Source organism: Poecilia latipinna, unplaced genomic scaffold (genome assembly GCF_001443285.1).
Source record: "Poecilia latipinna isolate Pla-1442-1.1 unplaced genomic scaffold, P_latipinna-1.0 Scaffold3997, whole genome shotgun sequence".
Classification (NCBI taxonomy): Eukaryota; Metazoa; Chordata; class Actinopteri; order Cyprinodontiformes; family Poeciliidae; genus Poecilia; species Poecilia latipinna.
In genome coordinates, this window is record NW_015116613.1 from 1 (window position 1) to 15,959 (window position 15,959).

Below are 15,959 nucleotides of genomic sequence, written 5' to 3' on the forward strand. Positions count from 1 at the left end.
GTATTGTTTTCTTAATTGTGAAAACTGTCACAGTGTCCTGACAATATGAGACCAATAATGTGAAACGAACTAGCTCCTCTGCCTCCTTGGGGTCCTACTGCCATCTGCAGAAATGCACCCCTCCCTTTTTGCTGTACAAATAAGCTTGACTTAAACTCAAGCCATGGCGGTGTTTAAAAATCTCAGTGGATCAATTCTGAAATAAAACCAGCCTATCTGGCACCAGCAACCATCCCTCCTTTAAAGTTATTTAAACTCTTCTTTATCTAGATGCTCAGTTTGAAACTCAGCCAAGTAGAGTTTGTCTGTCATAACGTGTGATTGCAAAAGAAGACAAACACAGAACACGTTGTAATAGAAATGAAGTGTTTTAATAAAATAAGAAAAACTACAGATACATGCAGGAGACATGGAACTCAGGTAGACAATGGACAGAGAAATGGAAAGATCCAGTGACGAAAAAGAAAAATCCAGGGGCTAATGCTGCATTACGGTTACCATGGAAACACATCAATGATTTAAAAGCCAGATTATTGGCATGACTGTTCAGACTGCAGATGCTTTGACAACTTTTGGATATATAATATAGGGAAATGGGATGAGGGTAAAAAAATGGAAGTAGGTTGCGTTCAACTGTTTTGTTAAAATAGCATTAAATGCAGAAACAAATAAGAAGGAATAAACTTATATGGCAAGATCTGATATGGAAAAAGATTAACTATAAGAGTCAAAAGCAGTTGAGCAATAATAGAGGATTCCAAACATAAATAACAGTCAAAACTCAAACACTCAAGGTTCATGACATTATCATGTCTAGTTGTATACAACACAGTTTACTTTGTCTAGTTGGCAGATTTGTCATTTGTGTTAACGAACAATTTAACAAGTTAATTAAGTTTGCTGAGATTGACCTTAATAAATGCTGCATGAAAATGACGTGTTAACTTGCACTTTGTTATATTCATGTTTAACTACTGACTCACTACCCATTTTCACGCAGGCTTTGTTGAAAAAGCTCAGTGTATTTCACAAGACTTTTGGATCGCTGTTAGGTTTGTACCCTTATTGCTTTTACTTGCAAACATATAAAATACTTCTTAAAGTACATTCTGAAAGTTTTGTCTCGTATCCCATAAACAACGGGACTTAGACAGCGAGGAATGATCTGGATTAATATAAAAATAGTATGCTGTATGGGAATTCTCTGCCCAGGAAACAAGTATATAAGGAGCTGCTTCAGTAAAGTTTGCATATACAGCGTCATGCACATCAACATCTGAAAACCATGAAGCAGAATAGTGTTTCTTGCTTTTTTAGCATCAGAATTTGCAGCTTTTGCCACAAACAAAACTCTGAAATAAGTGTAGAACAGAATGAGACAAACAACCACCAGAAAAAATATATGGGACGCATCTCTCTTATTTTTACTGTCGCTGCTTCTGAACACTCTGTCCCTGTCACAGAAAACTCTTGTTTTCAAAAAATGCAGCTCTTCAGTAATGAAAAGAATAAAGATATCAGGCAGAATAGTAAGCAAGCTTATCACCCACATAATGCCAATGGCAATGTAGGTTTTCTTAACTGTACATATGTTTCCATGGCGGAGGGGGATGCAGACGGAGATGTAACATTCTGCTGCCATGCAGGCCAGATTCACCGGAGTGTTTCTGGTGGTGAGAATAGCCGGCAGGAGGATGAGCATGCACAGGGAGACATAGATGGTGAAGTAGGAATTGGCAAAGAGGTAGAGGGAAATGCTGAGTATCAACTGGAGTGTTTCGTTTAGCACCAAGTGGATGAAAAGGATGTAGCGAGGGTTGAACCTGAAGATCTGTGAAGTGCATGAGTCCAGAGTTAAATGACAAGGTGAGAGAAAACAATGAAAAACACTTCTGTGTTGTAACATTTCAGTTTGGATTTAAAACTTAACAAAAAAAAAGATATTTTGCTATTCCAATAATTCAGAAACCTAAACATTACACAATACATTAAACGTCACACTGTAGTTTCTCTCTCTGCTCGTCACCATGTCAGTTTAACAGTGTCAACCATAATCACGTTTTATAGACCTATGCTGAGCATGGAAATATAGGGAAAACATTATGCAATAATTGAAATAAAGAAAAGATAAGGATCATTTTTATTATGTTAGATCTAATCTGTAACATAAAAGAGACGTGTGGGTTAGAAAAAAAGATGATGAAATTGAGCACATAAAACTAGTGCTCAATTAGTTTTATGAAAGTTTTGTCTCATATCCCATAAACAACGGGACTTAGACAGCCTAACTACCTACTAGTTAGGTAGTCTTTCTACCTAACTATTGAGAAACAAAAAAAAGGCACAACACTAACACACATTATAAAAGAAAATACACACTTGATGTTTGTTGAATATGTGAATCATTAGCGTATTAATGGAGCAGGTGATGATGCCGAGTAAAATAACAACCACATTGCCTACAACAGCAGTCAAAGAAAACATGCCCAGATTAACTCCAGGTCCGGTCAGGTTGCCCTCAGTAACTGTGAAATTTGTGCCAGGAGCTGATGAAGAAGACATCTGATAAAACATAAAATTACAAAAGGCATAGTTTAACTTATGATAAAAAAAAAATACATATAAATGCATACATCAAGTTTTAAGTTCCTGAAAGACAGATGGAAATCCTCCTGATTAAAAATACAGACCTTGAAAGAGGCGTGTTGAGAGTAATCTGTGTTGATGTGGGTGTTCTCTATGTAATATTTATCAGGGTACTAGCCTGAGTATTTATTTGTGAATCTTATTTAATACAGACACACCTATACATCAGAGGTGACCAATGATGAAGGACTTAGTTTTCTAACTCTAACAGATCTTTCAATGTAAACTGGAAATAAGTTAGAAAAAAGCAATATTGGAAAAGATAATTTTAAATGACTAAGGTACTTATGATTACAAATTACTTTTTAAATAGTCATGATTATAGAGCTTATACTACATTATGCATTTCTCCCCCCAATACTTATCAGAATTTCAAAAAGAATCAATATTTTACATAGATTGTTTTTGGTCTTTAGTTGGTTAATAAAACAATGGTTTATAAGTCATCTTCATAACTTCCACAAAAAGTTGCTTTGGCTCTATTGTTATCTTTAAGGTTGACAATATCCCACTTTGGTTGTTTTTAAAAGTGGCTATGTGAATAAATAAATGTTTAAATGAGGCTAAAAATGGAAGAATTTACTTGGGCCCTGCTGTTACTAAAAAGTACAGTTTCATAATATATTGTTTTCGTACACATCAAATTGTTGAGAACAGGGAATTTAACAAGGTTTTTAAAGAAACATTTTAATAAGATTCAATACAGTTGATATACAATGAATGAATACAAAAATTAAAAGTACATGCCCCACTGTGTTACTGTGGGCTTATCTTACACAGAAAATATCCTTTTAGGTGCTTTCTGAACGTTTTGTCTCGCACACCATAGATAATTGAGCTAATAAATCTTGGTAATATTTGGAACAATAAATAACAAGCAAACAGAACATCTAAATAAGAATCACGAAACCATTGCCACACCATATCTTTTACAAGGTGTTCTACATATGTTGCCATACACAACAGAAGCTGAAACCCATGGAGAACGATTGTGTTCCTCGCCTTTTTAGCATCTTTACTTGCTGTTCTTGCTGTGAACATTATGCGGAAATAGATGAAAAAGATAATGCACCAAACTAAAACCAAATATACAATGTAGGTAATATTTCTCCTCTCTATTATTCTGGGATTTTTAAAAACAAGTTCCCTGACGCAAAACACGCGTAATTTAAAATAGTCCTGTGACTCCGTAGCCAAAGTCATGAAGAGATCAGGGAGAACAGACACCAAGCTGGTGGCCCAGATTAAAAGAATCAGCAGCCGTGTTTTTTTAACTGTGCAGATCTGAGCGTGACGGAGGGGCATCCAGATGGCGATGTAGCACTCCACTGCCATGCAGGCCAGGTTCAGCGGGGTGTTTTCAGTAGTGAAGATAGCAATCAGTATAAAGAAGTAACAAACAGTCATCGGCATCCAGAAGAAGATGTAGCTAATGATGAAAAGTGCGACAGTCAGCGTTACTTGGATCATGTCATTGATCACCAAGTGAACAAACAGGATGTACCGGGGATTTGTGTTGAAGATCTAAAGAAAGACAAAACAGAGCACATGTTTTAGCAGTGACAATGATAGAAGTAAAAAAAAAAAGAAAAACATATGTGGAATGATGGACCAAATAAGATATTAGGTTTGATGTAACCAGCCACTTGTTCTACGCTTTGATTCCTTCAGAGGGTTTAGGTTCTCAAGTATTAAGAAACAATTGTTTTCTGGAGGAGAAGACTTTGTTGGAGTTTTAAATTTTACGCAATTGCCAATATTAGACCATGATATGTGTAATGCCCCAGTTTGACGCTACGAAGCTTAACAGAATTTGCGTACACTCTAAGGAACTATCCCCCACATTGAAGAGTGAAGTGCCAATCCGAAAGAGGCACCTGTTATGTTAGTTCAATATGGAAGCCTGGCCAACACAGACTGAACGGCTTTGTTCACTTCCTCAGCTGTCAGCAATAACAGGCAGACTATAATAATAAATGCGAGGAATCAAAGTCAATCAGAGAAAGTCCAGACTGAGCTCTGAAGCAAGATTATAATCGAACTGAATTTCTCAGGAAGGCAATGCAGGCAAGGTTGTATGCAATATATTGGAATATTTATTGATAAATAGTGTGGCATTGTTAATTTTAATTAAAACTAAAACATTACTGGTTCACTAATAAAAAATAAAGGGATCGACATTGGTTTTAAAAAATTATTTGTATTTAAAATTCTCAGATGTCAGAAATACTTATCTCGCTGTGTGCATGCAGTAATTGCATCTTTGCTGCATGTAGGTAAAAATTAACTTTCTAGGTCTGGAGATAAAAAAATGTTCTGTTGTTTTAAAAGGTTACATGATTTTATACAAACTATTGTTAGCTTTTGTGTTATAATTCTAACTTTTATTTGCTGTATTTCTTCAACTTATGCCTAAATTGCTCATTTCCTCTTTTGTTTCATTTTCTTTGCTTCATTTTAGGAGTAGTATTACTTAAAATCTACTTTTTTGAGGTTTACATCATGTTATGTTATTTCCTAATCAAAAACATACCTGGAATGTTGTCTTATTTTTTTTTCATGCATATATGAGAAATCCCTTAATTTTCCTTGGCAGCCATTAAGCTGTGCAAAGCGCTTGGGTGGACCAAACGCCGCCTTTTCCAGTTTTCCACTTACTCAGCCCAAAAAAGCACCACTACCCTACAATTCCCTCACTTAGCTCCTTCAGACTAGCGAGTGGCAAGTAGCAAACACTTTGTGGAATTGTGCATCTGCTAAGCTCATTATACAAGCTAAGTTAAAAGGTTAGTAAAGGGCAGATGTGATGACTTCCTGAAAGCAGAGTTTGATAAAGGAGTTTTTAAAGAGACAGAGGCCCAATTTTAAGGCATTAAAACACAAAGTCAAATTTCTTAAGTTATGTTTGATATGTGGCAATTTTATAACAACCAAAGGAAATGACTTCATTTTGCAATAAATCGGCACTACGTCCCTGCAAAATATGTAATAATTACTAAAATAGTGTTCACATAAGCTTGTTATTAATCATTATGTATCTCAGGATGGAATGATCTGTATTGCAAGCCACAATTTCCTAATTTGTACATATAAAAACCATGTCCTTATTCTTCCATGTCAGATTTATGTTCTACTTTGTGTTGTTCTGTCACATAAAATCACAACAAAATACATTGACGTTTGTGGCTATAATATTAGAAAATGTGAACAAATAAAATTGGTGAGTACTTTGTAACACAATACATTTCATTGTCTTCTGCTTCAATTTTAATGTAAAAATCCTGGCCAAATCAGGATGACTAGCAGAAAATCTTAACACTAAAATTTGTTTTCCATTTGATTCTTCAATCAGTCATACAATAAATGTATGACTCATTACAATGTCTGACCTGGTGTTTAGAGAAGGTATAAATGAGTCCTGCATTGATGTAGTTGATGAAGATACTGAGGGCCACAACAATGAGGTTCTTAATCAAAGCCTTGGAGAAAGAATCTCCATATTGTATAGCCACTGTCACATTGGCAGCAGACACATTCATTTCTTTAGATCTGTAAAAGAGGAAAGTAGAAAGAGATACACAGAATTACTGTAACTTTATCAAATTTTATTTACATAGCACATTTACAAAAGTGACCAAAGTGCTTTAATAATTACAACTTCATAAATATAAAATAAAATATAACCAAGTTTGATGAAAAATGTGATGACAAAATTGGCAGTAAAATACTAATAAATTCACAATACAAATAAAATCCAAGACATGCGTAATTTGAGTTGCAGCAATTTCCCAAACACTACATACAAACACATACACACTGCTTACATACATAGGAAGTACATCAGTACATGTGTACTGATGTACTTCCTTTTTTAACTGCAGTTGAAGCCCAGTGAAAATAAATATGTTTTCAGTCTCAACTTTCACTGCCACAGTGAAAGCTCAGTCATCTCTAGTCTTTAACCTAACTTTAGGGACAGACAACAAAAGCTGGTTGGCTGATCTCTGGGCTCTGGGTGAGACGTAGGTGAAAAGTTGTGTTTAAACTACAAACACTTAAAACAATAAATAAAAGCTTAAATTTAACCTGAAAGACAACATGGAGCCAGTGAAGGGTGCATAAAATAGGGATAATAGATTCATGCCTCCTTCTTTAGAATGACTGCTATGCTTCTCATGTTCATAATAGATAGGTATCTAAATATTCTATTCTCTATAAATCATAAGATTACTCAAGGATTTTGGATGCTTAGAATATTTTATGTTGTATTTTTGCACAGACATCAGTACCACAAATGAGGCTGTTCTTTGTTTCTGCAGTTTTATAGTTAATTGTTCAGTTTCTGCCATGTTGTAAATCACATCACGTTTGTATCCAGACCACACTTGAAGCCTTATTTTTCTACACATCAGTGATTTTTTAAGAAATATGCAATTGTTTAGGTCACTGTATAACCTTCATTAAAAGATTTAACAATCACAAGACCTTGTTAAAGTTGTGCAATGTCTGATACCAAAGTAACAACTCATTAAGTCTTTCACTCAACATTTTACTGACATTACTGTGAAATGAATATTTACATATTGAGCCTGTCATGTACGACAAAAGGTAAATTTCAGTGTGAACTCTTAAGCTCAGAATCATTAAACTATAATACATTATAAGTTGCATTATATTATAATATGAGTTAAAGAAGAGGAAGAAAAACACATTAAATCCAGAAACACACTTAAGTAGAATTTTGCAGTTTGCAACCATTGTGTGAAACAAAAACAGACATTTACAGCAGACAGTAAAAGTTGCAGATGTATTTAATATCAAATAGAATCACTAACCTCAAGTTCAGGATCCCCACATTGGATTTTTTTTTTCTTTCTTCACTTGTTCCTCACTTAGGACGGACACAATATATTAAGTAAAGATAAAATATATTAAGTAATTCATTTAGCTCTTAAAGGTTTACTGTTGTTGTTTCCCTCCTCTTTAACTATTTTTTTGCAGTTGTTTTAATGCCAAATTTTCATACGGGATCTACTTGACAGATTCAAATAAGACTAAAACTGACATTTCACTCTTTATATAGTTTGGACAGCATCAGTCTAAGGGCTCATGGGTGTGGCCGTGCATACGTAGAAATTAGCAATCCACTTGGATTGCTGTTGTGTTGGACCAGTGCCACAGCTAACAGTTGGAGGAAACCAGCCCTCAAGGCCTGGATTTCAACACCCCTTTGTCAGTGTTTCATTAGTAAGACTTATAAGTTAATGTTTACAAGTTAATTGAAAATAAACTCTGAAATAATGTTTTGCCATTATTGTCCTGGACTGTCCATAACAAACACCATGTTCATTATGGTGTCCATATGTGCTCTTAACACCAGGACACCCTAGGCAGCAGTTCATTGATCAACTTTGTTGTAGACTCATCGAATCCGTGGCCACATGTCTTGGTCACTCAGGTAAAAAGAGGTACAGAGCTGTCCACTGACCACTACCTGGTAGTGAGTTGACTCCAGTAATGGGATAGGATGCCAGGTCAGACCTAGCAGGCCCAAACATTTTCTGAGGGTCTGCTGGGAACGTTTGGCAGAGTCTCCCGTGACATGGAGCTTTAACTCTCACCTCCGGGAGAACTTTGAACACATCCTGGGGAAGGTGGGGAGACATTGAATCTGAGTGGATCATGTTCTGTGGTTCCATTGTCGAGGCAGCTTATTGGAACTGTGACCACAAGGTTGTTGGTGCCTGTCATAGAGGCAACCCTCAAACCCACAGGTGCACACCTTCGGCAAGGGATGGTGTCAGATTGAAATGGAGTCCTATTGGGCCTTTTTGGCCTGTGGGGCTCCAGAAGCAGCTGATGGGTACAGGCAGTCGGAGCGGCCGGCAGCTCAGGTGGTTACTGAGGCAAAAACTCAAATGTGGGAGAAGTTTGGATAGGCCATGGAGAAAGACTTTCACATAGCTTCAAGGCGATTTTGGTCCATCATCCAGCATCTCAGGAAAGGGAAGCATTACAGCACGAACACTGTTAGTGGGGATGGTGTGCTGCTGACCATGTCTTTGGACATTATGGGCTGGTGGACAGAATACTTTGAAGACGTCCTCAATCCCACCAACATACCTTCCATTGAAGTTGGGTTCTCCAATCTCTGGTGATGAGGTTACTAAGGTGGATAAAGAGCTCCTCTGTGGCAAGGCCCCAGGGGTGGATGGGATTCGCCCAGAGTTCCTCAAGGCTCTGAATGTTGTAGGGTTGTGCTGGTTGATGAGACTCTGCAATATTCCGTGGACATCAGGGGCAGTTCCCCTGGATTGGCAGAAGGGGGTGGTGGTTCCCCTGTTCAAAAAGGGGTACTGTAGAGTAAGCCACAGAGGTCACACTCTTAACCCTCCCTGGTAAGGTATATTCAGAGGTCCTGGAGAGAAAGGTCCATCGTATAGTCAAACCTTGGATTCAGAAAGAGCAGTGTGGGTTTTCCTCCGGGTTGTGTAACACTGGACCAGCTCTACACCCTCAGCAGCATCCTGGAGGGTGTATGGAAGTTCATCCAACCAGTCTATATGTGCTTTATGGACTTGCAGAAGGTGTTCAACCCTTGGGGGGATCTGTGGGATTGCTCCAGGAGTATGGAGCAACCCATAAGGGTACAGGGCCCTTTGATATGTCCCTGTACAGCCGGTGTCAGAGCCTGGTTTGCATTGCTAGCAGTAAGCCGGGCTCTTTTTCAGTGACAGTTGCCATGGCTGCCCTTTTCACCGATTCTGTCCATTACCTTTGTGGACAGAATTTCTAGGCACAGTAAAGGTGTTGAGGGGATCCATTTTGGTGTCCTTAGGATCTCATTTTTGCTTTTTGCAGATGATGTGCCCCTACTGGTTTCATCAGGTTGTGATCTACAGTTTTCACTGGAGCGGTTCGCAGTCGAGTGTGAAGTGGCCGAGATGAGGATCAGTGCCTCCAAGTCCAAGGCCATGGTCTTGAGCCAGAAAAGGGTAGAGTGACTTCTCTGGGATGGGGAGGATATCCTGCCTCAAGTGGAGGAGTTAAAGTATCTCAGGATCTTGTTCACAAATGAGGAAAAAATGTAGCGGGCGATCGACAGGTGGATTGGTGCAGCGTCTGCAGTGAAGCGGATGCTGTTCCAGTCCGTCGTGTTGAAGAGAGAGCTGAGTCTAAAAGCGAAGCTCTCAATTTACCAGTCAATCTACGTTCCTACCCTCATTCATTGTCATGAGCTTTGGATCATGACCGAAAGAATGAGGTCATGGATACAAGCGAAAACTGAAATGAGTTTTCTCTATGTCTGGGCTTTCCCATAGAGATAGGGTGAGAAGCTCAGTCATCTGGGAAAACTCAGAGTAGGGCCACTGTTCCTTCACATTGAGAGGCTCCAGTTAAGATGACTTGGGTATCTAGATGAACGCCTCCTGGACGTCTCCCTGATGTTCTGGACACATCCCACCGGGACACCTGACTCAGAGGATGACCCAGGACATGCCGGAGGGACTATATTTCTCGATTGGCGTGGAAAAGCCTTGGGATTCCCCTAGAGGAGCTGGCCCAAGTGGGTGGTGTAAGGGAAGTCTGGACCTCCCTACTTAGGCTAATACCCCCGTGATCCCACTCCGGATAAGCGGAAGAAAATGGATGGAAGAACGGATGGACAAAATAATTTTTTGAAAAAAGATAATTAAACAACAAAGTTTTTTTAAGAAACATATTTATAAGATTGAATACAAGTGATATATAATGCCGGACTGGAAAAAAAATCAAAAGTACATACCCTACTAATGTTTCTGTGGATTTATTTTACACAGTAAATGTCCTTTTAGGTGCTTTCTGAACGTTTTGTCTCGTAGACCATAGATAACTGAACTAATAAATCTTGGTAATATTTGGAACAATAAATAACAAGCAAAAAGGGTGTCAAAACAATAATCACGAAACCATTGCCACACCATATCTTTTACAAGGTGTTCTGCATATGTTGCCATACACAACAGAAGCTGAAACCCATGGAGAACGATTGTGTTCCTCGCCTTTTTAGCATCTTTACTTGCTGTTCTTGCTGTGAACATTATGCGGAAATAGGTGAAAAGATAATGCACCAAACTAAAACCAAATATACAATGTAGGTAATATTTCTCCTCTCTATAATTCTGGGATTTGGAAAAACCCGTTCCCTGATGCAAAACACACGTAATTTAAAATAGTCCTGTGACTCCGTAGCCAAAGTCATGAAGAGATCAGGGAGAACAGACACCAAGCTGGTGGCCCAGATTAAAGAAATCAGCAGCCGTGTTTTCTTAACTGTGCAGATCTGAGCGTGACGGAGGGGGATGCAGATGGCGATGTAGCACTCCACTGCCATGCAGGCCAGGTTCAGCGGGGTGTTTTCAGTAGTGAAGATAGCAATCAGTATAAAGAAGCAACAAACAGTCATAGGAAGGTAGAATAAGTAGCTAGTGACGAAAAGTGCAACACTCAGTGTTACTTGAATCATGTCATTGATCACCAAGTGAACAAACAGGATGTACCGGGGATTTGTGTTGAAGATCTAAAGAAAGACAAGAAAAGCACTTGTATTAGTAGTGACACTTATAGAAGTCAAAGGTAATGTATAATTTTGAGTGATGGACTAAATAAATAATGGTACAGGTACAGCTTAGTTCACATGGAAGCTGGTCAGAAATTGTGGTAAGATGGATGATGCTACACAGAGGGATAAACCTGTTGCAGGGTTCAAAACACATGAAACCTAAGGTGGAGTTTTTAGGAACGAAAACCCTACATTTACAGTTAGAACTACAAAGTATTGGTTTAGTTAAAAACATCTCCATGTGTTAGAATGGCCCAGTTAAAGTTTCGATGGAATATAAAATGAGAAACTATAGCAAAACCTGAAAATCAATGTTCACTGCTTACCATCAATCATTATGTATCTGAGGATGGGGTGAACATTATCACAAGCCACACTTATCTGATATTTACATGCAAAAAAATCTGAAAAACCGAGTTTCATTTTCCTTCCACATCACATTTATATGTTACTTTGTGTTGTTTTGTCACAAAAAATCACAACAATATGCAGGTTTCTGGCTGTAACATGTGAAAATATTTTAAAAATCATATCTATGTATACTGTTGCAACACACTGTATTTAATCATCTTCTTCTGCTTCAAAACCTTGACAAAATCACAATGATGAACATAAATGCTAAGCACTACCATAAAACTAGTATTCCATTTGATTCTTCAGTGAATCAAATGAAGAATCATTTGATTAATTGATTAAGGTAGTAAATGTCATTAAAATGTCTGACCTGGTGTTTAGAGAAGGTATAAATGAGTCCTGCATTGATGGAGTTGATGAAAACGCAGAGGCCCACAACAATGAGGTTCTTGAGCAACACCTTGGTGAAGGGAATCTCTATCACTGTCACATTGGCAGCAGACACATTCATTTCTTTAGGTCTGTAAAGAGAAAAGAAAAAGACACTACATTTTTTTATAGAGAACTTCTTTTAAATCAAAAGTGGTTTTCTTTTCCTCCTGTTCATGACACAGATAATCTGTGTCATGTTATACTGTCATGACATAGTGACATTTTTAACAAATATGTGAAAAACATATCTTTATAAAAGTTACTACTACCACTGCAGCTTTATTCTTAGAAATATGGTGACCTTATTGATACCTGCATCAACATGACATGTTTACATATTGTGATAAACTTATATCTTAACATTCTGACGTGTTTAAAAGGATCATGACATTATTTTTAGGTATTGATTATTGGGCAGTTTAAACTATTGCACATCACAATGACGTGTTTACTCAAAGAAAAAGAAATAAATAAGAGACAACACAAAACCATATTAATTTTTGTAACCAAAATGCCCAGAAATTCACTTTGAAAATATGGACAAACATTTAAAACTGATCTCTTTCAAATGTTCGTTTATCAAGTTGTAAAATGTTGACTTTCAAAAACTCATTTTCATCTTTTTAAGACCAACAAAGGGAAAGGAAACCCGCCCTCAAGTATTCTTTTTAGGTATTGCGTTTTTTATTTATTTTTTTTTTTTGATCAAAACTTTATTGAACAGAAGTAGCTCTCAGTCGAGCAAAACAGAGGTGGCGTCAACAGGCACTTCATGCTGTCCTGTTGAAGGAAATTACTGCATACATAGTTCGTTTAAGGTTGCATTTCCGGTAGGATATTGTAAAGGTATTATTTTGTAACTTTCTTTTTGTTCAATATGTTGTCCATTACTTCACAATAAAACGAGTCCTTTGGTTATACAAACGACCTGCGACTTGCGAGGTTCTCCAAGATGGCGTCCATGTATTTTCATTAAATATATACAGTCGCAATTATAAAAGTGCATATTATGCTGCAGCTCATATCCATATTTAAATTGTCTGGTTTTTCTAGTTTTCAGATTCACCCTTTTGAATGTCATTAAACCTGCTGATAACGTTCTCAAGAGTTGTGACATTTGCTACCATTTGACAATGCAACACATTGTCTTAGAAAAGTTGACAGTGTTTTAGTAAGTTATTTTGAGATTTAATACAGGTCACACGAAAAGACTGAAAAAAAACTTGAGATATATATACCTTATTAATATCACTGTGGGCTCACCTTACATAGTAAATACCTTTTTAGGTGCTTCCTGAAGGTTTTGTCCCTTATGCCATAGATAATTGAACTAATAGATCTCGGTAGTATTTGGAAAATTATATAACAAACAAACAGAGAATCTGAGTAATACTTAGGAAGCCATTGCAACACAGCCTGTTTCACCAGGTGTTCTGCATACGTTGCCATGCACAAAAGAAGCTGAAGCCCGTGAAGGAGGACTGTGTTCCTCGCCTTTTTAGCATGTCTACTTGCTGTTCTTGCCGTAAATAGTATGCGGAAATAAATGAAAAAAATAATGCACCAAACGAGAACCAGATATACAATATATGTAATATTCCTTCTCTCTATGATTCTGGGACTTCGAAAAGCAGTTTCCCTAAGGCAAAACACTTGTGTATTAAAATAGTCCAGTGGCTCCGTGGCCAAGGTAATGAAGAGATCAGGGAGAACAGACACCAAGCTGGTGATCCAGATTAAGGAAATCAGCAGCCTCGTTCTCTTGATCGTGCAGATCTGAGCGTGGCGGAGGGGGATGCAGATGGCGATGTAGCACTCCACTGCCATGCAGGCCAGGTTCAGCGGGGTGTTTTCAGTAGTGAAGAGGGCAATCAGTATTAAGATGCAACAGACAAATACATGGATCTTGTAGAGGATGTAGCTAATGATGAACAGTGCAACAGTCAGCGTTACTTGGATCATGTCATTGATCACCAAGTGAACAAACAGGATGTACCGGGGATTTGTGTTGAAGATCTGGAGAAAAACAACAAAAACAGTAAAACAGCACATTATTGAAGCGGTGTGTATAGTAGTCAAGAATTTACATTTTATGTCAAATGATGGACCAAATAATTATGAGGTCTTATGCAATACTGTTGGGAACTGACAGAAAATGACAGAAATTTTATGTTGCATGTGTTGCATGACAACTATTAATTTTACACTATAAAAATCTGTCCTTTGTGGAAAAGAGGCCCATTGTTTAAAAAACCTGCAGTGAGAGATGGCTTTTCTAATAAATTACTGATCCTAAATGCTAAGAACTTTAAACACTATGCATCATTTTCCTTCCACATCACTTTTCTGTGCTACTTTGTATTGGTCTGTCAAATTAAATCACAGCCAACTTTAGTATGGCTTTAGCATGAAAAACATGTAAAATTGAAATATGTGAATACTTTTGGAAGATACTGCATTTAATATTCTGCTTCAATTTAAATGTAAAACCTTACCATTAGTTTTCTATTCAATATAATTCTGAAATAACTGTATCCTGAAGGCAGTAAATATGATTAAAATAATGACCTGGTTTCCGCAGAACGTATGAATGAGTCCTGCATTGATGTAGTTGATGGAAATGCTAAGAACCACAACAATAACATTCTTAATCACAGCCTTGGTGAAGGAATCCCGGTTATCTGGAACTCCTGTCACATTAGCAATGGATATATTCATCTTTTCCAGCCTGTAAAGAGAAAAGAAGAAAGTGTTTCATCTTTTACAGAGATCCAATATCAAAAGTTTTTTTTTTTGTTTTTTTTTTCTGGTTTTCATAATAGTTGATGGTTGAACTCTAAACCCTATAAAGGTGCATAACTTTGTTTAAGCACTTCTGACACTTACAAACCCAAACTTGCTTTTGCTCAGAAGTTAAGTTTTGGCATTTTGTACATCATGTTGTAAAATTGCTTAGATTTGGAACCACATTGAAACTTTCTGCCCATCAATGAATCTTTAGAAAATGTTATGGTGTCTCTTTTAACATGCTCTCCTTCTTAAAGGAATGATATAACAACAATCACAGGCTCTTCTTAGAGTTTTACAATCCAGCACTCCTGCTTTCTTTTAACACCAAATGAAAATAATTGTTGCATAAAAAACCTTTTTCAACTGTCATGTAAAGTAAATAATCAATTTCAACGTTTAGGCTATCAATCATTAAAAGCATAATATTACAAAAAACGTAATGAGTTGGGAAAAGAGGAGCCTAACTCCATAAATTAATTCACACCTCTAAGCAAAATCTGGGTAATTGCACTAAATATCTATACAAATAATATACTTTTTCATGAAGATGTAAATGCAGGACATTTTCAAGAGGTAAAATAGAAGCACTAACCTTGAACTCAAGATCACCACATCAGCAATTTTGTTTTGTTGTTGTTTTGTTTTGGTTTGGTTTTTGGCTAGATTTTTTTTTTTTTTTACCTGTTCCTTATTCAGGAAGGTTAAAATGTGCTAAAGACATCCAGTTCAACTCAGTCAGCTTGCTTTTATTGTGTGTGAAGATTATGTTTTCCTTTGTTTTAATGCCAAAGTCTACAGGATCTTTGTCAGATTAAAACAACACTAATACTGACATTCTATTCTTTATATAGTTTGGATGGCATCAGTCTAAGGGTTCATTGGTGTGCCTGTGCATACGTACAAACTAGCAGCCCTTGTGATACTGTGTGTGTGTACATGTATGTGTGTGTGTGTGTGTGTATGCATATTTGACTGGATGAAATCTCCAAACATACAAAACCATCTATTATCTAAATCTTTTACTGATCTGTCACTGACACAGTTAAAAAAAATCACAAATACTTGTTCAGTTGCTAGATATGATAGAAAGAAGAAAAAACGAAGACTTTATTTCAAAGCTTCGTACTTCTGTTCT

General features: G+C 37.1%; 3 protein-coding genes across 3 annotated transcripts; all 3 read right to left on the bottom strand.

The window, feature by feature from the left end:
• Positions 1-1,048: 1,048 nt before the first annotated feature.
• On the bottom strand, positions 1,049-2,562 carry LOC106942035 (olfactory receptor 1J2-like). Its single transcript, XM_015025208.1, has 2 exons — positions 2,380-2,562; positions 1,049-1,831 (listed from the first exon to the last, which is right to left on the bottom strand). Exons 1-2 carry the CDS (start codon positions 2,560-2,562, stop codon positions 1,049-1,051), a joined length of 966 nt encoding a protein of 321 aa, XP_014880694.1.
• Positions 2,563-3,325: 763 nt separating this feature from the next.
• LOC106942036 (G-protein coupled receptor 183-like) lies at positions 3,326-6,185 on the bottom strand. The gene is made up of 2 exons (XM_015025209.1): positions 6,036-6,185; positions 3,326-4,170 (listed from the first exon to the last, which is right to left on the bottom strand). The coding sequence occupies exons 1-2, from the start codon at positions 6,183-6,185 to the stop codon at positions 3,403-3,405; spliced, it is 918 nt and encodes a 305-aa protein (XP_014880695.1). The 3' UTR covers positions 3,326-3,402.
• A 4,459-nt stretch (positions 6,186-10,644) lies between these two features.
• LOC106942034 (G-protein coupled receptor 183-like) lies at positions 10,645-14,752 on the bottom strand. Its single transcript, XM_015025207.1, has 4 exons — positions 14,603-14,752; positions 13,314-14,050; positions 11,973-12,123; positions 10,645-11,206 (listed from the first exon to the last, which is right to left on the bottom strand). The coding sequence occupies exons 1-4, from the start codon at positions 14,750-14,752 to the stop codon at positions 10,727-10,729; spliced, it is 1,518 nt and encodes a 505-aa protein (XP_014880693.1). The 3' UTR covers positions 10,645-10,726.
• Positions 14,753-15,959: the final 1,207 nt, after the last annotated feature.

Excerpts from the sequence above, each read along its gene's own strand:
- LOC106942035 (XM_015025208.1), bottom strand. The coding sequence starts at position 2,562 with ATGTCTTCTTCATCAGCTCCTGGCACAAATTTCACAGTTACTGAGGGC. Across the intron at positions 1,832-2,379 it reads ACATATTCAACAAACATCAA|ATCTTCAGGTTCAACCCTCG; the intron begins GTGTGTATTTTC and ends TGCACTTCACAG.
- LOC106942036 (XM_015025209.1), bottom strand. The coding sequence starts at position 6,185 with ATGAATGTGTCTGCTGCCAATGTGACAGTGGCTATACAATATGGAGAT. Across the intron at positions 4,171-6,035 it reads ATACCTTCTCTAAACACCAG|ATCTTCAACACAAATCCCCG; the intron begins GTCAGACATTGT and ends GTCTTTCTTTAG.
- LOC106942034 (XM_015025207.1), bottom strand. The coding sequence starts at position 14,752 with ATGAATATATCCATTGCTAATGTGACAGGAGTTCCAGATAACCGGGAT. Across the intron at positions 12,124-13,313 it reads TTCAGGAAGCACCTAAAAAG|ACCTAAAGAAATGAATGTGT; the intron begins GTATTTACTATG and ends TTCTCTTTACAG. Across the intron at positions 11,207-11,972 it reads ATACCTTCTCTAAACACCAG|ATCTTCAACACAAATCCCCG; the intron begins GTCAGACATTTT and ends GTCTTTCTTTAG.